The sequence below is a fragment of the Meriones unguiculatus genome, chromosome 6 (genome assembly GCF_030254825.1).
Source record: "Meriones unguiculatus strain TT.TT164.6M chromosome 6, Bangor_MerUng_6.1, whole genome shotgun sequence".
In the NCBI taxonomy this organism is placed as follows: Eukaryota; Metazoa; Chordata; class Mammalia; order Rodentia; family Muridae; genus Meriones; species Meriones unguiculatus.
In genome coordinates this window covers 9223615-9250290 of record NC_083354.1, presented here as the reverse complement: position 1 = coordinate 9250290, position 26676 = coordinate 9223615, and the positions used below count along the sequence as shown (strand labels likewise).

The window sequence follows — 26676 nt, the reverse complement described above, 5'->3', positions numbered from 1 at the left end:
CATCATGTACATACTCCAAAACCCCCAAAATTTAATTAGGAAATGTATAGAACATCCTTTTAAGGTCTATCTTAGGAAAACTAAACAAAACATTACCTTCAATATTAAAGAGAATGTTTATACATATCCACATTTGACATGTATGCAAAAATTTAATGAAATATAGAAGAAATTAGAATTTCAAAATTTTCTGGGATATTAGTACTAAGTCAAAACACTTACCTGCTAAAAAGAACAGCTTGAGGTATTTCCAAGGCAGAAGCAATCATCTTAACCCTACACACAATAGTGAAAGCAATCTCCATTGAACGTTTACAGCTGAGGCAGAGGCTAAGGATTTGCCAAGCAGCTGTTCCATCTCACCTATATTCTTTCTTCCCTTTGAAGTGTAAGCTTCCAGGGAAATGATCATATATAAGCATTTCAGGTAGTTTGGGACCCCAGAATGCAATATTTTATCCAAATAAAAACAAGTTTAAAATTCTACCCAAGACCCACCTGACCTCTTTAGAGATTAATTTCTATGCTGGACAAGCTAAGATCTGAAATCTAAGAACTGCCACAGAGACACTGAACATATGAACCACCTCAACAAGGAGGGACTTTAAGCCTTTACACACGACACATGAAAATGATCAAGTGTTTTATTTATATTAGTCTTTCTTCAATCTGAACTGTAACCAAATTTTGAAAGGTTAGCAAGTCATTACACTCACACATCTCATAATCCCTTTCTTCACACAGTAGGCACACATATACAGCATCATGTCAATATAACGTTATCAACACGGCATCAAAAGTTTAAGCAGTAGACGCATTTCACATGAAAGAGGCTCTATGCATCACATGGCCTGTCCCAATAAAAAGCAGACATTAGAATGCCATTTTAGCAGGTACAATATTGATATGATCAATATAGCTAATTTTTATACCCGTCATATAGTTTCATAAGTCATCCATATGTAAGAAGCAAAGAACAAAGGCTGTTTTTTTTTTTTTAAAGTTATGTGCCAACTTCAAAATGACATACTAACCAGATATCAGCATTCAAAAGCTAGGTTGAACAGGGCTGGCCTTGACGCACATGCAGTAGATTTGTTTTCAGAATAGAAAATTAAATGGTGATGTCAGCAGTATTACTACTGTTTCTATATTTATGATTAATTACTAGCAATACAACTCCCAGAAGAAAGGAGATGGATCCAATGGTGATGTAAGCAATTCCCAAAAATGGATTTTTTCCTCCCATCCATGAAATAGTGCTCAAGATCATCCGTTTTCGTCCATCAAAAGAATGTACAGGATAATCTGACAAGGGTATAGGAAGACTTTCTGTCTGTGGTTACTTGGTGTTTAATATACAAGTTTTAAAGTTAACATTTAATTTAGTTACTTATAATTCCTTTACATATAATCCTGATACATGGGTACCTTGCTTATATATTTCTGAGCCATAATAGGTGGGTAGGTAGGTAGGTAGATAGACAGAGAGAGAGAGATGAACAAATAAAGCTATATTTTATTGTTTTGAGACAGGGTCTCACTATGTAGCTCTGGATGTCCTGGAACTAACGATGTAGACAAAGCTAGCCCTAAAGTCACAAAAGATCAGTCTACCTCTTCCTCTCCAGTGCTGAGATTAAAGACATATGTCATTATGTACTGCAAATAAAACTATCTTTAAAACCTAATTTAAAAAATTTCTTCTCTAAGTAGTAGTAGACACTGAACACAGAGCACGGCACTCTATCCCTGATAAATACTCCTAGACCTGATGGAGTGAAATAATGTTACTAGTAAAACCCAAAGTATTACCAAAACAATAAAATTCAGTTCTATATAGTATGTTGGGTAGTTTTACTCTTATTACCTAAGAAGGCCTCAAAGTAACGTAATATGGAAATATACCTCAGATAATCAGCAATGATGCCCCTACACCATGCTGACAGACAAGAAGCAAGCAGAAAAGAGCCAGAAGTCTTAAGTTCTAAGAGAATGACTGAGCACGTAGCTAGGTCAGAATCAAACAAATGAGATTTATCCTAAGTACTGCCATTTTTTTTTCAATCTCTGTTTTGATGAAATTAAGGTGAAATTAAATTCAAGTTCCCAGACTCTAGGGGAGCTTTCCAGAAGGCTAGCCAATTTCTTCCTTATTCTTCTCTGTTCCCCAAAACATAATGATTGTTCCTAACCATGAAAGAACAAATGATTCTGGTTGATGAAAACTTCTGACTGTAACTTGGCACAGATGTTTGTGGTTTTGGAACTTAAAAACTCTGTACCATTCTGGCTCAAGATGGCAGCTCAGCTCCCAAGTCTGTTCTGCAGCCCTGATCAAATCAGGAGCAACCTGAGTATAATCAAGTTTTGTCATCTGCTTAAATACTTAAACATACAGTGGTATAACCAAGAGTCTAAAAACCAAAAGTAATCTTTATTTTGAAAAGTGGCCTATTAACCCTTTGCTAATTTATTATACAACTCAAACTAGAAAAAAAACAACAACCAAAAACTTGGGCTAGGCATGGTGGTGTACACTTTTAAATCCAGCTCTCCTGAGGCAGAAACAAAAGAATTTGTGAGTTGGAGGCCCACCTATTCTACATAGATATAAGAGAACTCCAGGCCATCCAGGGATACATAATGATATCCAGTCTCAAACAAAGAATATACTTATGGCTTATTTGGATAATAAAAAGTGCAAAGATCTAACATGTCTTAAAATGCTAATACCTGGGAATCAATATGTGCACAGTGTATATATAGATGATGGGCAAAATACTTCTACACTGAACTTTGTTAAGGGGTAAAAAACTGCCCAGTATTTCCTTCTTGTAAAAGACTGCTTTTGGGACAGAGAGATGGCCCAGTGGGTAAAGACACTTGCTGCGCAAGACTAACGATGTGAATTCAATTCCTGGAATCCATATAAAAAACTGACAGGAGAAAAATCAACTTCACTACGTTGTCCTCTTACCACTACACATATACCTCGGCACACATGCATACATCATACATGAATACACAGTAATAAAGATCTTTGAAATTAAAAGAAATAAGGCTTGATATATATGCAGAAATGGAAGTGTGAGGGCCTACGTTCAATTTCCAGTACCACAAAATAAATAAATCTAGAGCACAAAATAACATGTAACTGACATAAAGCAATGAAACTCTTTTCAAACTTATGTGCACACATAACCGAAAGATAAAAGGATACTGTATGTGATGTTCAAATAGTACTGTCCAGCTGGTAATGTTGGATGTAAATCATCTGTCCGCTCTATAAGGCGATACAACTTACGAAACGTAGGTAATGCTGCAGTACGCATCCAAACAATAAAGTCCTCATTTATGAATCCATTATTACTTTGATCATCAGGGTCTAGCTGATATACTGGTTTATGCCAGTTTACTGGCTTTGTTGTATCTTAATGATATGTTGGGGAAGAAAAGAGATGGAAAAACAAAATATTCAATTTTATAAAGTTTCAATGAAAATTCATAGTACTAAAAAGAAAAAGCACAAAATAATTTAAATATTTTCTTATTTTTAAAGGTATAAATATATCCACATCCTAAGGTTATCTTAAAAATCAAAAGAGAAACCAAATCAATCCATAACAAAAATTAAAAGAGTTGATATCTCAAGAAAATAAAAAAAAAAAAGATACTGAGAAAAAGGCAGATCACTTAATACAAAAATATAGCATTAAGGAATATATGAGGCAGTGAGATGGCTCAGCAGGCCATCAAGCCTGAGGAACTGAGTTCATTCCCTAGAACCCACATAGTAACAGGAAAGAACAAATTACTTCAAGTTGTTTTCAGACTCCTACACATACACTATGGCACATGCATATATACATACACATACAAAATAAACAAATGTGTAAAAGCATAAATAAATGTAAAAATACATTTTAAAAAGAAACATTGCATTATGAAACTAAGCATTAAAACAAAAATATATGTGGATTATAAATAAGGGTTTGTTAAATTTGCAGTTTGTAAGGATTACAGCTGAAGACATCAGAAAAATTCAAATCACAAAAGAACACATCTTTGTTATAATTATAGTACATCTGATAGTACATCTGAACATTTACATAACTTGGCATAATGTTGAGAAAGAAGGCTGTTCTTAAAAAAAAAATTAAGACTCTAAAAACAAAATTTAGATTACCTTACTAAAACTACTAGCTTTTAGATAAAAGGAATACTGGTCATGTTTTACCTTTAAATTTTTCTTCAAGACTTTCTTTTCCAGGTGGGTTTCTGAACTTCACATTTTTATCTGTCCACCAAGCAATCCCTTTTTTCTTCAGCTTTATTCGTGTAGGTGTGGGGTCAGATTCATTGGCCACCAGGAACAATTCTAATGTATCTAAGCACAAGAATGGAAGATATCACCAATATCCACTCAAAATCCACAGCATCAGATTTACTCTATGAGAAATGAGAATCTGGAATTTGCTCCAAAAGTGGTTGACAGAGAAAGCACAGGGTTAACAGGTACCCTTTACTCAGATGTGGATTAACTTTTGCAACTTTAGAATTCTAGATGGAGAGATGGACTTTGCTTCATTTACTACAGATCTAGGTCACTTTCCTGAATTACTAGCTGACATGTAAGAAGACCAAGAATTTCAATATTAATCTAAATAAAACTACAGTGGTATCTTTCTTCTTTTCTCTTTATTTGGCTACTGCTACATTCGTAATATCCCCTGCCTTATCCATTTTCCTGCACTTGGTGACCACACATAGTATTCAGCTCTTAAAACATGGTTAGAACAATGAACAAGTCCTATTGAATGTATAATACACATCAGAAATCAAGGACTTGTTGTAAAAACACAAAATATTTCATAATGCTCGTATTCTTAAACGATACTGTTTTGGCAGACTAGATTAAATAATTTTTTCCAGTTAATTTTACTTGTTTCCTTTGAAGGTTTTTAAATATAAATATTAGAAAATTTGAAGTAGTTTGTATTTTTGATTCAAACTATTTTTATCAGACAGTGCATATCTAAATATCAACTCTAACTCCCCCTTAATGGTATAAATCAGTGAAAGTGGCTCCGTGATTTTATGGAAATTGGAAGTTTCTATCTTTTCAGAGACAGAAATCTATTTTCATAAAAGAATGCTCAAAGGGAAGCCACAGAGCATCAAGATCTCATTCATTATCTGAGTACGTATCTTGAAGGTGAATTTCATATTCCATTCACGTTACTAGATTATTACAGTTCCCTAAACATCTATCATGGTAGATGTTTATATCTAGCGTACCATTAAACATGCTGTTGGCAATCGCTCCACATGGAGCAATTGGCTTGTCTTCATTTCTTCGATAAGGTTCACACTCCTTACTTGGATTCTAGTTTTCAGAAGGAAAAAAAGAGAAATTATCATCTAGCTCTGGAAAAATGATGAGCCACTCCTAATTACTAATTAAAAATTCAAGCCTTGTATTTTCCCCACTCATAAAGATACAAGTCTGTAAAGAAAACAAGCTCTAAACTAATATCACATTTAAGTACTGTAAATATCTTTACTATTATTGTACTTTTTAAATAAAATGTTTGTTCACCTGTACATAGCTATAAATGACTTATCAAATTAATATTTTGACTTCATATCAACATAGAGACCACAACCACAAAGACTGCCGACAGACAAAAATTAAATGCCCTGTTATCAATCCAGCTGTGATACACAGTAAAGGGCACCTGGGAACACAGACAGCAGTCTAGCTTCTTGGAGAAGGCCCTCAATAAACTTATCCTCACTAATAAAATGAATACAAATAACACCAAATTTTATAATAAGGGGTTTAATCTCATGTTTTAAAAAAAGAAAGGGAAAATCTAAAGCAGACTATACCAATCTTTAAACTGTGCAGAATGCTGACAAAGCAGAGCATGTACCTGCCTTCAGGCTTAGTCGAGAATCATGACTTAGTAAGGATCTCAAGGGCAGGGAACAGTTGAAGGCTGTATCTGAAAAGTATACCTTAGCACTTTTGAAACATTCAGGAAGACCACCGGAATCCATTTTTTAAACACTTAACAAATCAAGGTAATCTGAATTTGAAAATTACTTTATATATATAATACACATAGGCACCACAACACACACATAAACCCACACACATTAACCTCTTGGGCTGTTCTACTGCTGACTGCCTTTGGCTTGTATTTGCACTGTGTTTATACTGAGAGAAGTACTCTCTGCAGAAAAAAAAAATATAAGGGTCTCATAATATCTCTTCAGTATTCTGAGTATTTTGAAGAAGACATTTCAGCAAAAGGGTTGGGCATATCAGTCTGGGAATCACATCTTGTGCTGCAGCCATCATCAGAGAAGGCTTCCTCCTGCAGTACATGGAAACTAATAAAAAACCCACAATTGGACAATGTGCTGAGTGTGAGAGAACTTGGAACACTCAGTCCTGAATGGGACTCTATCAAATCCCTCCCCTCAGCTCAGGGAACTACGGGGAAGAAGAGGCATACACATTGTAAGAGCCAGTGGTGATGGAAGACACAAAATAAACCTTCTAGACACACAGAACAGGTATACACATGAACTCACAGAAATGGTGGCAGCATATGCATATCCAAGCCTGATGGGGTACTAGTGCTGAGAGGGAAAGTTGGCACAGCCCCAGAAACTATCTCCAACTGTCAACTGCTCCTAAAGGAAAATTAGTTTTCTCCAATGGAGCCTCAGTTGGCATATAAACCACATGAAAGAAAAAGAAAGGAAGAAAGGAAGGAAGGAAGGAAGGAAGGAAGGAAGGAAGGAAGGAAGGAAGGAGAGATAGGAAGAGAAAGAAAGAAAAAGGAGAGAAGTAAGAAAGAGAAAGAAAGTGAGAAAGAGAGAAAAAGAGAGAAAGGAAGGAAGAGAGAAAGAGAGAGAAGAGGTGCTTGTTATAAATAGCCTACAGTTCTAACCCTGCAAAAAGGCACAATAAACTTAGGAGTTCTGGAAGCTTTGAATTTTTGCTGCTTAATCTTCCCACAAGTTTTAAAATGAACAGTTATTCAATTTCAAGGCATACTCCCAGAAATTAGAAAGTTTATCTACACATCCCTACTTAACCTAGTGCAAGAATAATGAATAGTGCAAAAAGAATACACTTACATATCCAGAATGCTAGACTCATCACAAACAGAGAGATGAAGCCAAAACTCCCAATGACTACTAGTAACAAGCAGGAAATAGTGGGATTGAGAAGTCATTTTGTGGGCAGTCCAGAAAAACATTTTAATTAAAAACTTCCATTAAAACTAGAAATGACAAGTTAACACTTTAATTTACCATGAGATTATTAAGTACTTTAACATTTCTAAATTAATACTTACTAAATAATATTTACTGTTTCATAGAGTCCACATTTCTGTATTTCATCATTTTACTTACAAGCAAAGCACTAGGGTCTCCATTTAACTGGCTATCATCTCGAGATTTCACATAACGACGATGATTTTGATAGAAATTAGACAGTCCATAATACATAAACACATTGCCCTAGGAAAACAGAAAGGGTAAACAACATAAAAATTAATATTTATTTTGTTTCACATATATACAAAAGCAATTTCACCTTACTGGTTTACAATCTGTGATAAACAAGCACTGGGGTGAAGTAACAACTAAAATTGTACAATTAACTATAAACACACTCACAGTCCAGCAACTACACTCTAACTCCTGAATTCTTAGGTAAGTTTTAGAACAAGGGGGCAATATTAATACATATGACTAGGGACTGAACTAAGCAGTCCTGGGTACACTGGATTAACTGGCTTAGCAAAGCTATCCACCAAGTACTTAGTAAGCACTGGACTAGAGCTCAATGACAGTGTTTGCCTGGCATGTGCTTGCATGAGGCGCTGAATTCAATCTCCAACACCACAAAAAGTAATAAGCAAGCAAACAAACAAAAACTGTAAATAAAATTAAAGAAGTTCTGCTATAAAAACACAGAAGCAAACTTTTAACCTATCCTTCAAATACGAAGTGCAGTCGGAGAGATGGCTCACTCAGTAAGCACTTACTGTACAAGCCTGAGGACCTCAGCGTGGATCCCAGCACCTACACACAAGTCAGGCACGGCCACATTCATCTATAACCCAAGAGATGGAGGGTGGCAGGGATGGAGACAAGCAGGTCCCAGGAGCTTGCTGGCTAGCCAGTTTAGCTTAAATGACAAGCTCCAGGTTCAGGGAGAAACAGTCTCATGAAATAAAGTAACAAGGGAAGCATGCACAACTCATACTGCACACCACACACATGCGCATACAGACAGACAACACACGCAAAATACTACTTTCATTTAAAAAATAATTTTAAAAAAGAATGTTGTTGGTTTTTTGTTTTGATTTGGGTGTTGTGTGTGTATGTATGTATGTGTGTGTTTTGTCTATTTATTTGTCTTTGTTTATTTCCAATACAGGGTTTCTCTGTGTAGCCTTGGCTATCTTGGAACTTGCTCGGAGAACCAGCCTGGCCTCAAGCTCACAGAGATCTGCCTGCCTCTGCCTCCTGGAATTAAAGGTGTGCACCACCACCACCTGGCTCTTGAAGAATGTTTTTAAGCTCAATTTTCAGGTAGAGGGCAGAACAAATTGGCCTCCATCCATGCCAATTCTGAAATTTTATACCCTTTCCCATATGCTCAGTTACCAAAAGTAGAGAGCAGCAGTAATACCACTCACAAGCATGTATACACACACAAACATTCACACACATGCGTGTACATACATGGAAGGAGGTTCCAAATACCAAACTACAAAATGTCAATAGAGTCTTTATTTTTTAAATAAAGTCTTAATAAGTGTTTGATTTTTGGGTACTATTTTACATCTCACAAAATAATTCAATTAAGTAATGAAATGATTAAGTGTTATCTGTAGTAAGACTTGTTTTATAATTAAAAAGTTATTTTTAAAATTAAGAATAATTTTAAAAGGCTAAGGACTTATACCATCTTAAAAGGAATCAAGGTATCAATAAATAACTTTAAAATATAGGCACAAGAACTTATAGACTTGATAAAAAATTAATTTCTGCCATTAAAAATGACTAGTGAACAAAATGCCTTAAATTCTTCTACAAAATACTAAAATGCAAAGAATTCAAGTAAACACCTTTAATTATGCAACAATCAAATATATAGAATAATCTACAAATGTCTATAGATCTCCAAAAATTAAGCTATTTTTATATAAATTATAAAAAAAATTTATTTTTTTAAAGCATGCCTTTTCTAGCACATTACTTTGAAAACAGACCTCAAATGACTCTTCCAGTGTGAAGTTAATGGTACAAACACAAGATGTCACATTGGGAGACAAACATTTATTGCAGGGACTAGAGGGTTCTGTTCCAGTGTAATCAATCTGCAAGAGAAAAATGATTAAGCAAGCAGTTCATTGGTAAAAAGAGAAACCTAAAACTTATATAACCAGAAAAATAAGTCCAACAAAGCAATGTGGGCAAAAAAACTGTTATTGTGTTCTTTAACCAAGTGAGGCATTAAATAGTAAAGAAGTTTCTGTTTGTTTAATGTTATCACCCAAAGAAATATACTTACGGATAAAATTGTAAATATAAGATTCAACATGGCATTATGCATAAAAGATATAAATGTCTGTAAGGTCTAAACTAAAATGCCAGATGCTGAGAGATCAACACAGCTTTTCTTCTTAAATATACAACTTTCATAGTCAAATATACAAATTTTCATAGTCACTTCCATTTTCCAGGGAACATTTCCAAATTCAGAAAACAGAAAGAGGGGAATGAAGGTAGTATGGGCTCAGAAAGTAACTCATGGTAGAGTGTTTGCCTTGCATGCATGAGGCCCTGTCCTTGATGATCCCCAGAACCATCAGAAATGACGAAAGCTTCTCCCCACGCAAAAACCTGGTGCAGAATCTGTCATTACTTTGAGCTTGGTTCCTGGTGTTTCAGCAGGGGAGTATCTCAGGCGAGTAGAATATCAGTTATTCAGGTGTGCCCCTTGATTCACACCAATTCACAAGAAAACAAGAAGATTCAAGGTAGACACTGGTTCCAGAAAGACCAATCCTTTGATCAGAGGCTTTGGCCCAGCAGAGAGAAGTAGGGCTGAAAACCTAAAATTAAACTACTATTTGGGCAATTTTCAACCAGTCATGCCTAACAGTGCAAGCCCTGCACTTCAGTCTAGTTGCTGCTGTACAAGGGAACTTTCTGGTTGGTAAGGCGTACACATGCTAGGAACTTGATGTCCCCTGACATAGGAAACTATGTTCAGACTCCACCCTTTGTGTTTCTTCCAAAAACCTTCCTCTTCCCACAACATGCATCTGAAATGAGAACAATCTTGTGAGAGTCAGGGAGAAGGGATCTTGGAAGGACCACGACTTTGGAGCAAAAAGTGTGTTTAGCCTAGGGAACTACTTTGTATCTAGAGTAAGGCCAGTTATTAAGGACTATACTTTGAACTTGCCACATCTGATGTTAACTCTGTAAGAACTGTACAATACCAGGTAAAGTCAGAAGGAACCCCAAACTCATTTTTTTTTTCCATTATAAGTTTAAAAAAAAAAAAAAAAAACTTTAACTTTAGCAGAGTTCTCATACAGCTTCTGTCGGCGGATGCACAAGCTATCCTATTGTTAGTTTGGATAGGAAGTGTCCCCTCAAAAGTGCCCATGTGTTAGGACATTGCTTCTAGCTAGTGGGGCTATTTTTGTGACATTCTGGAAACTGAAAAGTAGGACTGGATAGAAGCAAGTTGCTGGGGAATAGGTCTTATTCCTGCCCAACTCCTCTCACTACTTCCTGCTCATCACGTAAGTACCCTCTGCTATATGTTCCTGCTACCATGACACTGTCTCGTTTCAGACACAGAAACAAAAAGCAAGCTATGAGCTGAATGTCTGAAGCTGCAAACCAACATGAATTTTTCCTTCCTTGAGTTGTTTTGGTCAGATATCTACTCTACAACCAACATTTCTCCCGAAGTGGACTATTACAAGTATAAATGAACACTGACATCATCACCTAGTTTATAGTTTAAGGTTCATTCTTGGTTGAAAATTTACATGTTTAAACAGCATATAATGCTACATAACCTACCATTATAATGTAATGCAAAATACTTTAACTGGCCTTAAAAATCCTGTCTTTCTTTTGTCTACTCATCTTCTGTATTAAATCATAGTAAGCACTGATGTTCTTTACTGTCTTCATAGTTTGTCTTTTCCAAAGTTGGAGTCATCCTATAGGTTGCCTTTTCATACTGGCTTCTTTCACTTGGTAACCTGCATTTAAGTTTCCTCTACATCTTTTCAGAGTTTGATGTAACACAGTTTATCTATTCACCTACCAGAAGACAAAACCAAACTGGTACTGAACTCACAAAGATCCTCTTGCCTCTGTTTCTAAAGTGCTAGATTAAAGGCATATGCTACCATGCCCAGATAATGTCTAGGGCTTACATCACGTGGTCTACGGAACTTTGCTTCAGCAGCCATTTACATCATCCAAGGAGGTATCTAATCAGGTCTTGCGCTCACTTTCATCACGCTGTTTCATTTTCATATTTTAAGTGTTCTTTTAGGTAGCAATTATCAGATTTTCTTAAATTATTTTCTGTCGGAGGGATGGCTCAAAACTATAATGAGATCTGGTGCCCTCTTCTGGCCTGAAGTTGTACATGCAGGCAGAACATGGTGCACATAATAAATAAATAATTTAAAAATATTTTCTGTCCATCTATGACTTATCTTCTAAATTGCATGATAAATGAGAGTTTTATGACGAAGAGTCTTAAGAGTTTTACTGCTGTTAAAAGACACCATGAAAAAAATGAAAAAAAAAAAGGGGGGGGGGCCACTATGACCACAGCAACTCTCATAAAGGAAAACACTTAATAGAGGCTGGCTTACAGTTCCAGAGGTTTAGAACATCATCCTCATAGCAGGAAGCATGATGGCATGCAGGCAGGCATGGTGCTGGAGAAGGAGCTGAGAGCTCTACATCTTGATCCACAGCAGCAGGGAAAAGACTGTGCCACAGTGGGCACCGCCTCCACAGTGACACACTTCATCCAACCAGGCCACACCTACTTCAACCAGGCCACACCTACTTCAACCAGGCCACACCTACTTCAACAAGGCCACACCTCCTAATACGCAGTCCTCACAGCCAAGCAGTCAAACACATCAATCTACAGGCGCCACTCCTATTCGAAACAACACAGTCCTAAACGTTAAAAATGTAAGTTATTTTTATAACTGAATATTTGTAAATGAAAATCTGTACCTAGAAAACAGAACCACCAACTAAAAAGTGAGATAATTTTAAAGAACCCACAATGGCTTAAGAAAACTGTTTTATCGAGTTATTACATAATGTTCTGTATAACTGTTTTTCAAATGTTCTGTACAATTATTTTCCATTTGTTAACTAGTACAACTTTAATTTCTTTTTTTTTCACTGCAAGTATCACTAATAAGCAAGGCATGCAACTAAAACAAGAAAACTCAATGAACACAGGAAAGCACACCTGAATTTCATTAGACCTATGTGTTACAACTCCGTACCAAGGCCTCCATACCAATGTTTGTACACATCATTCCACTTACATGCCCAATTTATGTCAGAATAAATCACAAAGAAAACTGCATTTTTAACATCACACTTTCTTTCTCTCAAGACTGATCTAAGAAACAAAAATAGAAACCTCTCAAATCATCCTCTTTAATTTGATCACCATTTGCTATTAAGCAAAGAGATGTTACTTGTATAAAAAAATTTAATGGAACTGGAAATCAAATTATAGTTTAGTATAATAAAACTCAATATTAGAAGAATAATTACTAAATATCAAATAATACTTAAAACAGATAACTATAATATATTCATTATGAACTGTTGATTATAAATTTAAAACACACTAAAAGTTAATCTTCTTAAATTTTTATTTGTTTGTTTGTTTATTGTGCGGTGGTGTTTGGACTCTATGTATATCTGTTGAGGGTGTCAGATCTGGAACTGGCGTTTTAGAGAGTTGTGAGCTGCCATGTGGATGCTAGGACTTGAACATGAGTCCTTTGGAAGAACAGCTAGTGCTCTTAATTGTAGGGAGCTGTTGATCTGGCAGCTGCTTTGATATTTAAATCTCAGCGCAAAGACTGCTTTTACCAGGCCTTCACTGAAGTCAGGGAAGAGTTTGCAAGTCCATCTCCTTTTGTTTGTGACAGCTTGTCAAGATCACACCTCTTGCTTCACCTCCTTGTGTTCTAAGCTGTTTTTACTCTGGCTTAAAAGCTCTCTGCAATAAAGTCAGGCTGCTGCAGGCTGGTTGAGTCCGGAGCCTCTCGGAAAAGTCCCATGTGTGTTGTGTGTTAGTTTATTAATTTTAATCCTCACTCCCAACTCAAAAACCGTTCGATACTGCTGGCGGGCTCTGGCACATAACCACTGGGCCATCTCTCCAGCCACAAAAAATTACATCTTTTAACTTCAGGGAACTCTATAAACAATGTTTTTAAAAGTTATTATAATTAACTTTTCAGTTTTAATAGGGGCAAGGCACAGGTCAAAGTACAAGAACCATACAAAGTACAAATATACTGTACCATCAATAACAGCTTTCATTTATACACATTTGATCTGATCCTCACCAAAATTCCTACTGCGCTACCTCCATTACATAAAAAGAACATCCTTAGAAACTTTTGCAAGTGTGAGTCTAGAATCCAAGATCTTGCCAAGTGGCGCATGCCTGTAATTCCAGCACTTTGGGAGGCAAAGGCTGGAGTTTTTCAGTGAGTTCGAGGCCAGCCTGGTCTATAAAGCAAGTCCAGGACAGCCAGGACTATACAGAGAAACCCTGTCTCAAACAAACAAACAAACAAACAAACCAACAACAACAACAAAAAATCCAAGATAGTTGACTCAAGCCAAATGCTCCTTCTATTAAACCACCTTTACCCAGGAACTGTCTGTCAGTCTACTCTACCACAGGGCTGGATTCATTATCAAAGACAAAAATGCAAAGAAAGCAGTCAAACTGGACAGCAGAGAGACAATCATTATCAAAGAACCAGTACTTTTTAGAAGAAATAAGAATCTGAACAAATCCAGAAAAAAGTAGAAAGAGACAGCATTAGAAAAAAGATATTCAAAGACAGTAAGAATGAACAATATACATTATGGAAAATTTTCAGGATGGAAAGAAATGCACAAAGAATAACTGAGCCATAATAACATACCACATTTATTGACTGCTGTTATCACGTGTGTTCTGTCAGACAAAGATGCACTTAATGCATTTAAAGAACACGTGTTGTGAGGGGGGCTACAATTGTGATATAAAATGCATAAATTGTAAAAAAAAAAATTAAAATTAAAAAAATAGCAGGGGTTGAAGAAATAGATGGCTTAGCAGTAAAAAGCCCTTGCAAAGGACTCAGCTTAGTTCCAGGCCTCTATGTGGTGGGTCACTGCCACTTATAACTCTAGTTCCCGGGATCCAAGGCTCCTTTGTAACCTTTGTGCACTAGGCATGCATGTGGTAAACAGAAATGCATGCAAGCAAAACATTCATTCATACACATAAAATTTTTAAAAATACATCTTTTTAAACATACAGTGGCTCTGCAAAGTTTGTTGTTATTTTCCTTATTTTAAATTAGGACAGCACTTGGTTTAAATTCCCAGTACCAAAAAAGTCCTAAGTACCAAACAAACAAAAAACTAGTCTTTAATCAGATAGATGAGATGTTATTTTGGACAGATGTCTGAATTGACTTAAAGTATAAGGTGTGTACAGAAGCATCTAGTGTAAGAAATGGTTTCTCCCAATCACAAATACCCTACTTCTTCTCTTATGCCCCAGCCAATAAGCTCCATGCTATGCCAAGCCCACAGTAAGTGTCATTAGGCCACTTTTTAATAATGATCCTTGTTAAATGCCAAACCTTACAGGTGCTGCTGCCCAAGAGCCTCACAGATCTGCGTCCTCAACCCCAGTGTCTCTCCCCCCAAATGCTGCAAAGCTGAAAGTCCACACAGGTCTCACAAAGAGCCCTCCGCCCTCACAAACCCCACAGTGTAGACAAGATAGGTAGACTACAGCCACACACTAACTCCCCTATTCAGAGTCTCTGAACTGGACAGGTAGCACAAACTGCACATTAGCAAAGCCTATATCCTTTCAGATCAGGGCCTCCCCCGTACAGAACACTTTACCATGACAATTCACTTTCTCTATCCAATTTGCTGTGAGGTTAATAAATCTCTTACCTAAAGGATTAATGATACTCTAGAACCCTCCTTCTCCTCTTCTCCAAATCCTACACTTAAGCCCTAAGGAGAGGGGGAGATCGTGACACTTATGTGTCTCCCTTCAGCTATTAGACTATCACCTTGTTTTACTGGCAAAATCAGTGTGTTTAACAGAAATGTAGAGCTGAAGCTGCTCTCAAAGGAAATATTTTTAAAAGATCCAAAAGGCAAGGAAAAACAAAAGGACCTGGAGGTGACAAGAGCTCCACAAGAAGACCAGTAAAGTCAACTAACCAGGGCCCAGAGGGGCTTTCTGAGACTGAAGCATCAACCAAAGACGATGCATGAACAATACTTAGCCCCCCTACAGAGATGTAGCAGATAGGCAGCTTAGGCCTCATGTAGGTCTTATAGGACAGGAAGTGGGGACTCCATCAGACACAGACTCACTTGCCAGTTTTTTTGATCACTTTCCTCTGGCAGGACTGCCTTGCCAAGCCACAGGGGAAGAGGACATGCTCAGTCCTGATGCAACTTGATGAGCTGGACTAGATGGGAAAGGGAGCTCCCCTTTTCTGAAGAAAAAGGGTGGGGGAAGGAAGAGGAGACTGGGAGGAGAGGAGGAATGGTGTTTCAAGGATGTAAAAATGAATAAAAATGAAAAATAAAAAATAAATAAGGAAAGATCCAAAAAGGCTTCCATCTACACCCATCAAAGAAATGGACCATGGTCTAAGAAGTCTACCAAGACTAGAAGAGGTTGGAATTTTACATCTCACAAAAACAAAGACTCTTCCCTTCTAAGACTCAATTTTCCTCCATCCAAGACTTTACTAAAAAACTTTCTGCAGCTGAGAATCAATGGGAACAATCTGAGGCCTAGACTCTCTTAGCCCTATAAAAGACCTGTAAACTTGTCTCACACCTAATTTGCACATTCTAGTCTGTCCAGTGGTTTTCTGTGAACTGCAAGATAACATATGGGGAGGTGTCAGATTTTTGCTCCTCTACCACTTAATAACAGTGTAAACAACCTATTTTCCATCATCAATTTAAGTTTGTTAGTTTTTTTATTTTTTGTTTGTTTTGTTTTACAATATCAGGGTTTTAGACCTAAGTGGTCAGGAATCACTTAGCTATGCAAAACTGTTAATACAGGCATTACTTTGCCTGTAGTCCTAATACTGGCCCACGTAATGTGCACCCTAACACTATACCACCTTAATCTGATCTATTTTCTTCCCCTTCTTCTCATTCTGCCACTGCCACACTGCCTTCTTTTTTGTTCCTCTTTCTACTAAATGCACTCCTCCTTTTCTCTTCCTACTTCCGCATAGAGTAGTCTTCTCACCCATATCAACACAGTTACTTAGGGCTCCCCAACACAAGCAATGTAGCAAGGCATTACAATAAAACTCTCTTTTACTTTCCAAGAGACTAAAACTTTTGTGGGACCTCACAGCTAGAGTTAATAAATAAGGTACCTTAAGGTCACTCAGGACAGCTATCCTACTGTGTACTCAGCCTGTTTGCTTAACCTGTTTTTAAGAGAACAAAAGAGCAATCCACTTTACTTGCCTGAGATTTCCCATGTTTACAGTCTAAGCTAATGGATATCTGTAATCTCCATGTATGCACTTTTCCACAGCCCTGGCTTAAACAATACAAGTGTACTGAAAGCAGCAAACATGGAGGTTGAAAGGAATCTTCTAAAATGAATATCCACCATAAATATTAAACACAACATTTGGATATTGCTTGATAAACAATACTATTTGCAGTAGTTTGTTGGCTGGGTCTGTTGAAATCAGTGACTTAATTCCCTTGTAAAACTCTTAAGAGATTTTTGTAATGTATCCCTCTTTTCTTTCCCCTTGTGATAGTTTCTGTGCTTTTCAAATGAGACAGGGCAAAGCCCTTTGTTAGGTATAGATATACATGAACAGATACACACAGTCATACAATAGACAGACACCCAGGGACAGACACAGATACCAGCATAGCAACAGATTCACAGTACAGGTATAGATTCAAAGGCATGCAACAGGCACAGAACAAAAGACAGCAGAAGTATGAACTTAAATCTGGACTTGCTCTTGACTACACAGCTCCAACGGGAAGTCCTGTTACTTCTTTACTTAACGTGATGTGATACCAATGCATTATTGGTGACTCAGGGTTAATCCCTAATGGGTTTTAGCCATGCACTATTTAAAACTGTAAGCCATCCCTTAGCCCCTCCTTTTTTTCTGAGCTCTTTCTACCATCTGATATGCTCCAGAAGCTGCAAATTAAGAAGTGAATAACTGTAAGCCATCCTTTAGCCCTTCCTTTTTCTCTAAGCTCTTTCTACCATCTGATAATATACTTCAGAAGCTGCAAATTAAGAAGTGAATTAGTGATTGGTAAGAATGAACAAAATGGGGCTAGAGAGATGGTTCAATGCTTAAGAGTACTTGTTGCTCTTCCAGAGGACCCTGGTTTGATTCTCAGAACACACAGGGTGGTTCAAAACCATCTGTAACTCCAATCCTAGGGGATCAAATACCCTTTCCTGATGTCAGGCATCAGGCATGCATGTGGTGTACAGACATTTATAACATGGAAGCAAAATATCCATACAAATTAAAATAATAAATCTAAAAAAAATTTAAAGAATGGATGAAATTATCAACTAGTATATAAAACTCTTTGTAAATAAACTGAAACCAAATACAGACTATGTCTAAATTTTAATTGTTCATCCAAAATAACATGAGAATAGCAGAATCATATAAAATTAGTAAATTCTCAAAAAGTATTAGTTAAGTTTTGTTAGTAAACAGCATTAAGGTAGGGTTTTTTTTTTTTAAGAGAAAATGAAACAAATTTATCTGCTGAACAGAGATTATGTTTTAAAAAGTAATGATATTCAATAGGCCTTCTATAGTTCTATAGTTCTTTTTACCATATATGTGCGTCTGTGTGTTTATGTCCTAACTTACTGGCAAAACCACATACCTAATTTGTGCTTTACATAAAAATTAGCACAATCTATTTTATGTTCAACTCAATACTAAAATCAATAAAACTGCAATTATTATTTACTCAGTACTAAGCCACTGAACAATCACACCTACAACTAATTCTCATTTGGCTGACGTACCATTTCACCAGACAGTAATTACTCCTAAAACCCTGTGATGTAAAGACTGACTACTAAAACAAGCTATTACCCTAATTTTTGTTACTTTTGTTGTTAATAGAATAAAACTAAAATTTCCAGCCTGCCTTGGAGAGTGTATGACTATGCTACCAAGTAGAGTTAGTACAGTGTAGCAGCTTCAAAGAACCATTTTTAAAAGGCCTTTAGCCCTTTGTTCACCCTTCACTCTACAATGTTGATGCCCAGAAAAGGTAAGCAGAAGTCTGGCCCTCCAACCTGAGCCTTGAGCTTGAGAACCCATCACTATGAATGTCAAGGCTGTAAACTTCATATAGAGACTGTAAAGCAGAACTCCCTTGTTATGTTCCTAAGCAATGATTAATTTTCCTGTGTTGTTTGATTCACTCCCACCCACCCACCGTTTTTTTGTTTTGTTTTGTTTGGGGGCAGGGGTGAGGTTTTGGCTTGTACAGCCCAGGTTGGACTCAAATCTCTATGTAGCTATGGTTGAAATCATTGAAATCCTGGATCCTCCTGCCATCCACCAGTGATAAGAGTGATAAGCCATAATACACCACCACATGTGTTTTTGTCTTTCATATCTGGGGACAGAACCAGGGTCTCAGCGAGGGAAGTACTCTGTCACTGAGTGACATCTGCATCTCCTATTACTGTAAGTCACTTTATCTTCTCCAAAAGGAATGCCCTCTGCTGGAAAAGAGGGACAAAAAAGAGTCCTGTCCTCAACAGTTTTCAGTAACTCCCTATGCCCAAAGAGGTACTTTATATATAGAATATGTCCAACATTGATCAAAAATCCTTGATGAACAGAATTCAATGTATGACTTTTCACTATCAAATAACCGCTACATCCTTTGTCAGCTGAAACTCAAGGGGAGCTTGACCCAATAAATCTGTCACATGTAACTAACATCCAGTAGTTTTCAAAAGACAAAGTTTACTCAGGAGTTAATAGCTCTAAACCTCAGAGAAAAAGAAGCTGCCAAGTAGAAGAGGGGACACAAATAAAAAATCCCCTATTTTGAAAATTAATATTTTTTAATGTCAAAACTGTATCAGGCATACTTCAGAATACATAAGGATAAAACCTTCCAACTACTTAAATCCTAATGACAAAGCACCAGAGGCAGTGCAGACGCAGATGTGGATAATGATATTAGATGAAACGTTATCACATTTCTCATCTTTGTTCCCAAAAGTCTAAAACCATAGCCTATTCCTCAGAAACAGACTAAATTTAAGCTGGTTTGATAAGGAGGAATTTGAAGGACATGCATTTTTGCTCTGTATACAAGAAGAGCTGGAAAACTTCCATTGTTTGAATGTAGATTTATCTAAAAGGAAATCAATATAAGACCTAAATACATCATATAACAAAATGCTGACTAATAAGATAAGTCACTTTAAGTACTAATCAGATTAAAGGGGACATTTTAAATACTTAAAAGAATTTTCTCAAGCCCTCAGAGTGAGCAATTCAACACAACTATTTGGTAGCAAATGCAAATTTTGCCAGTATATTTTTTTAAAACTCTAAATGGGGAGGGGTGTTTTGTTTCTATAAAAGGCTAGAAAATATTTTAGGCTGCAGAGAGCAGGGAGGACATTCTGGACTTTAAGTCTTTTTAAGAAAGAAAGGTTTGCACCTTTCATGGTTGATGAAATTCAAGATATAAACACTGTATATAATTTCTTGGTAGCAACACAGTTGCACTTATGAGAAGAACTAAATTCTTTGAGGGAAACATCCCATCCAATTGGTTAGTGTTTCCTTTCACCAAACTGTTTCCAAATGCTCATCTGGAAAACCAGTCTCAGTTCCAGGACTTAAAACTAAAAAACAACAACAAACAAACAACCACTGAGGAAAGTACTTACAGGAAACAAAACCTCAATCAAATCAACACAAAGCTCTTAATTGCCAAAGGTTCCCTGTTTAATCACTGCAATATATTTGAGCATTAAAATCTTTAAGTTTCTTAGCATAACATGCCTAATCTTTAACAATCATTTCTAAAAACCAACTTATCCTTCCTTGAGTCTATGCTAAAGTTTAAGTAAAAACAAAGATTACTAAATGCAAATGAAAGATTTAATGTTCTTCAAGAACCTACAATCTAAGGATTCAGACTAAAAAGGAGGAAAGTCATAGCAAATTTTTTATCAGAAACAGGAAATAATCAGGACAAGATAACTGAGAGTAGAAAATTAAATAAGGTTAGAGGAGGCAGGAGGGAGAAGAAAGCTGGGAATTCAGCAAAGTGGCTGGAAAAGTCCACTAAGATTTCACCATTTTTAGCAATATTAATTTCACACAATTGTCTAGGCTCTCGGTATTACTGTATTTACCTTCTGTCTTAAATGTTGCTTTAAATAACATATCCATTTGACTCTAACCATTAATCAGTTTTTCTTTTACTGTTTTTGAACACTAGGTCTATGTCACCCAAGCTGGCACTGAATTACTTGATCCAAATAATCTTCCTACCTCAAGCCTCCCCAAAATATCTGAGGCTGTAGCAACAGGATGCCTGACCCAGCTCTCTATGCATTAATTTGCAACTATATCACTTCACACTGATAAATACTTTTGCAGAAGTTAGAGAGATGGTCTTTTCAAGTTAGCTGTGTATCTTGGCCAAGAGCCTTAGAGGAATCATTCATGCCTGGTGGTAGGAAAATGCTTGATTCCTAACTCTGCCAAATTAAAGAAAATGTCTTTCCTGCAAATAATAAAGATATTAAGTAAGTGTTCAAGAAATACATCCATAATTAAAATATCTTAGTGGTTAATAAAATTATCAATGGTACTTTTCTAAAAACCTCATTTTACATTGAAAATCTAAAAACCAACTAAGTAAGATACATAAACTTAACAAGGGAAGGTAATATGATACTAAATATGAGCACTAAAATATAAAAGCACCTTTTCTTAAAATTACCTTTTTCAGGGGAGTTCAGGGCATTATAAGAGTGGTAATATTTTAGTATAGTATATCTGAGAAACTAGCTTTACTTTAAAATTTTCAAGTTCTGAACAAAACACTTCAAGCCAAGCATTTTGATTTATAAGTCTCCTTTACCCTAGTTATTTGAACTATGCTGCACTTAGACTACTGAGTTTTCAAAAAGAAACTTAAAAGATGTAAACAAGAAAACAGGAATTAGTTTGGGTAAGAACTGTTCATTTCCCATTTACCTTTATTTTATTTTTGCTTGTTTATTTGTTTGATATTGTCTCTGTATACAGTCCTGTCTATCCTGGAAGTCACTATGTAGATCAAGCTCAAGAGATCCATCCCTCTGCTTCCCCTGTGCTGGGATTAAAGGCATATACACACTTGATTTTTTTTCAGGTTCATTCTTTTATTATTATTTTTTTTATTAATTACAGGTTATTCACTTTGTACACACTTGATTTTTTTAAAACCATTTTATCAGCTTATCTTTATGTGGTTGAGTGTTTTGCCTGCAGGTCAGTAGACCATGTGGGTGTCTGATACCTGCTGAGGCTGGAAGAGAACATAGGCTCATCAAGAATTGGAGTTAAAGACAGTTGTGAGCCACTATGCAGGTGCTAGAAATCAAACGTGGGTGTTTCTTAACTGCTGAGCCAACTCTCCAGCTCCTGCTATTGACTTTCAATAACCCTGAGAGTGTTTTAGTCTAGGGAGAGGTAGCTTGGTGGTACAGCACTTTCTTGCGGCCCTGAGTTCAATCTCCAGCACACACACACAGTAGAGGATAAGAACACAAACATGTATGTCACTTTTGGAAATGCTCTTTAGGTTTTCCTAATAACTTCAGACCCAATTTGGAATAATTTCACTACATATCCAACACTCAAATTTTAATCATTCCATCTGCATGTGTTGGTGTTAATACAAAATTTCCAGTAACTCCTAATTTTCCTCTAATTTCAAATGTGGCATTTTGAACACAGCATTGTTTTAAATCAAAATTAAGTTTTAAGTCACAGAATTTCAGAACTGAATGGCATCTTTAGATCATCAAATCTAAATCTTTTAATGTGTCAAGTGCTGCACACAAAAACTCAGGTCCCATCACTGACTAGAGTGAGGGTTGGAACTTTTGCCCTATACCACTTCTTAACTCCAATGACCTTCTGAACAAACTGCAATGTACTCTTAAAATCCGGGTCACACTGAGCACTAGAAATTTCCATTCCACTAATACTAAGTGTACAGAACCTTACTTTATTTCAGAACCTAAAAGTTTTAAAAAAAAATTAAAGATATTTTCATATTGTAGTAAAGAGTACAAGTTTTCTAATAATTTAGTAAATATTCATATACAATTCTAAATCATCACTTCATCCTAATATCTTAAGTTTAAATAAGATGATTCAAGTTTCTAATGTTTAGTTAGGAGGAATTCCGTTATATTTACTATCATCTCAGGAAGGATCTTAATGTAGTGTGAAAGCTTAAATCAGGACGATATTACTCTTAGTCTACTGTCATACTGCAAGCAGGTCCTGAGCATTCACCTCCTGCTGAATAGTGAGTTAAGACTATTGTGAAATCTTAGAAGAAACTCATTATTCTATTTATTTTAGAGGTGAAGAAACGAACCTTCAGAGAAATTAAATAAATTACCCCAAGATCTGAGATAATTAAAGGTGGCAGAGCTCAGGCTTGGGGTAGGAGAGGGCACGGATGGAAACAGAAGTGTTTCACATTTGCCAGTTTTTTTTTAACATTCTGTAATATCTGTATAATCTTCTCCAGTTAAGCATGCCTAATCTGGAAGTCTGTAATCCAAAATATTATAAAATCAAAACTTTTCTAGTGCCCAACCTGGCCAGCCCAGAGCTGTATATTTTGGAGTATCTTGGGCTACACTTAAGGACTATCACAAACATAAAAACAGGAAAAAAAATATATGTATATAAATGTATATCTATATATATGTGTGTGTGTGTATATATACACACACACCTAAAACATATTCTGTGAACCTAGTCAACACACTGAAAAGAATTCTTAGCAAAGGATTTTAGAAGTACTCTCAAGATACTATTCTGTCATTAGCACTGAAACACTTAGCAGCTGAAAATATAACCACCTGGGTTTAGAGTTAATATTTTAAGTTAAGCTGGAAAAGGGCACCAGAACTCCATGGCTAAAATGTCCGGGGAAGTCCAAATAAATCACATACATGTAGTCTTTCTTTTTAAAAATATGTACACAAAAACATATATGTGTACACAACAGAAGAAAGCGAGGTTGCCCATTCAAACAGGATCAAAACACCCTAAAGATATGAAGGTGGACTTGTAGATGTCTAGCACTGCATGCCACTCGGTACTTACATTCTGCTACCAGCCAATCTTCACCACTGCGGGTGGATAAAGATGCAGTGACTATTGCACCGGCAGAAATCAAAATTTCCTTGAGTTTCTACCGTGTCTTAAAGTGTTCCATTAAATCAATGCCAGTGGGACTGTTTTGTAGCTAGATCCCAACTCATTTCGTGTAGAGTCATTGAGCTGCAGTTATCAAATCAAGCGGGGAGAGCTGGGGCATAGTCAGAAACGAATACAGCCTAGTTTCCCGTTTTCAATTATATCAGGGCCAACAACTAAAAATATTTTATCAGATCAAAATATCTTATCAGCTCAAAAAAAAGTACTGTGTGTGCCCTGGAAAATGTGACTTAATTTCTTCACAGAAGAATCAATACCTCTATGACTCTGGGTCCTTTACCCAAGAATGACTAATTTATTAATCTCGGCATCCCGGTAATCCCCACGCAAGTAACGACGGTCTGACCCTGCGAGTTGCCTCGGATTTACACCTCAATCTAACTTTTCCCTCTATTTCTCTCCTAGGAAAACATTCACGCTAAAACACCACGCCAAGCGCCCAGGAAACAAGTCTCGTCCACCTGACACTCTCGCTTTATTCATTCCGTTCTAGGCCGCGTAAATCGAGAGGGCAGAGGGGAGCTGGAAGGCAAAACTGCAAACTCAGAGAAGAGCCGCAGGAGAAACCCCGGAGGCACCGGAGGGCGGGGCCCGCCCGTCACCTTCGGGGAGCCCGGGGATCGCCGCCACGCCCCTCCCTCACCTCGATCTCACGGATGTTGTTGGAGGTGACGAAGATGCCGATGCCGATGGGGATGAAGATGAGGCCGATGATGAAGAAGGTGGGCAGCACCGTGCCTGCCGTGAGGATGGGCTGCCAGGCGGGCAGCCGTTGCTGCTTGAAGGCCGTGTTGTCCGGCCTCCGGGTCTTGGCGGCGGCCCCGGGGGGGCACGGGGGCCCGCCGTCCACCTCGTCCTTCGCGGTATAGTTCATCGCCATCGGCCCCCGGGCTTCGGCTCGGCCGCGCTCAGCTGGGCCGCCCAGGGGACCTGCCAGCCGACCCTGACAGGAGACGCGCAGGCGCCGCGGCCGCTGCTGCCTCCGCCACCCGCGCCGCCACCGGGGAGGCGGAAGAGGCGGGACACGCTTCTGCCGGCGGACGCTGACCGGAAGCGAGAGTCTTCAGGAGACGCCCCAGGGAGGGAGAAAGAGGAAGAGGGAGAAGACTGAGGGACGAGGGGTGGGGAGGGGGAGGTGGATGGAAGGGGGAAGGAAAAGGCGGACGCACCCTGATCATCTGCCCTGTGACGACAAAGTGAGGGGTTTAGGCCGGGCGCGCGGCAACGTGGGCGCATGCGCGTCCCCGCGTGACGTCACGGCGCTGCGCCCGGTCGAAGTAGCGTCTTCCCTTCCGCGGGGGACGGACGCTGCTGTTTGCGTACGCTTCCTGTTGTGGTGCGGCTGGAGGCGGCGGCCCGTGGGGTCAGGTCGGGCTCGGTGGCTTGGGCTACGCGTGTTCTGGCGCTAGGCTGGCTCTTAGTTTTAAGGCTACGCCTCCCCTAAAGGGAATCGTGGCGTTCCCGAATCCACAGGTTTAAAAGGGTGCAGATCCCTGTTGGTTTTTTAACTCGCCACTCAGGGTGCCGCTGTGAAAGTGAGGTGATACGTGACCCGTTTGATCTAGAACACAAAACAAAACAAAGAATCAGTAACGTGACCTAATTTAGTCCTAAATCCTCGCTTCTGATCTGTTCTCACTTATATTTCCTCCATCAGTGATATTCGCCCACTGCACATTGACTTAGGAAGTTTATTGTAATACATGATAGTGATATTTTTTTAATTGATAACCAAAAAAAAAAAAAAACCCAGCATAATACCACTTGTTAAAAATGAAGTAATAACATACTTTTAACCTGCCAAGGGGAAAAACACTTAAGCTGTAATCCCAGTGCTCGAAAGGCAGAGGTAGGATAATCAAAAATACAAGGCCAGTCTAAGCTACTTAGTAAGAGGCCAATGGGAAATCCACAGGGAGACCTGTCTCAATAAATAATAACGATAATAATAAGTGAGTAGCTCAAATACAACAAAGCAGTACAGAGACCAAAAAAAGTGTAGAACACAAATATAAAACTGATTGACTGGAGGCTGGGTTTTTTTTGTTTGTTTCTTTTTGCTTTTACATATTTTACAAATTTTCTCCTATAAGCATGTGCATTTACTATTTGTAAATTTACAAAAGTAATGCAGTATCTACATTGTTAGTGTTTGAAATCCAGACCATCTGACAACAAACACCCACATTAGTGCTAGCCTACGGTTTTGACTTGGCCTGGGTACACTCTCGGTCTGTGATCTTGCAAATTTCCTTCTCTCGGTTTTTCCAGACAATAGTTTCTCTGTGTAGCCCTGACTGTCCTGGAACTCACTCTGTAGACCACACTGGCCTTGAACTCAGAGATCTGCCTGCTTCTGTCTCCAGAGTGCTAGGATTAAAGGTGTGTGCCACCAAAGCCCTACTGATCTGTCACATTCTTAAGGCCACTAAAATACTTAGGTCTGTATCTTGCTTTAGCAGTCTTAAGTTTACCTTTCAACGTGGCTCAAGTGGAAAACAGTCTGCCATCGTTATTAGAGAGGCATATCTTCTCAATTTAATAAATTCTGTTGATTCATAAAATGTTCATCTCAATGTTGGGGATAATCCTGAAGTCTTTTTTTTCCTCCCCATTCTTACTTAGATCATCACACTGTTAAATGTGTTAATTCCTTTAACTGGTTTTGCTACTCTGGGGCTTTGTTTAAATAGTGCTGCAATTGAGCCTTCAACCCACAATTGGAAATATTCAGGGAAAAAAGAAAATTGCTTCTTTG

The 26676-nt window shown here is 37.7% G+C and overlaps 1 protein-coding gene across 1 annotated transcript; it reads right to left on the bottom strand.

Moving 5' to 3' along the window:
- Positions 1-626: 626 nt before the first annotated feature.
- Tmem30a (transmembrane protein 30A) lies at positions 627-24941 on the bottom strand. The gene is made up of 7 exons (XM_021659535.2): positions 24562-24941; positions 9312-9419; positions 7438-7545; positions 5302-5389; positions 4241-4390; positions 3224-3433; positions 627-1308 (listed from the first exon to the last, which is right to left on the bottom strand). The coding sequence occupies exons 1-7, from the start codon at positions 24796-24798 to the stop codon at positions 1115-1117; spliced, it is 1095 nt and encodes a 364-aa protein (XP_021515210.1). The 5' UTR covers positions 24799-24941; the 3' UTR covers positions 627-1114.
- Positions 24942-26676: the final 1735 nt, after the last annotated feature.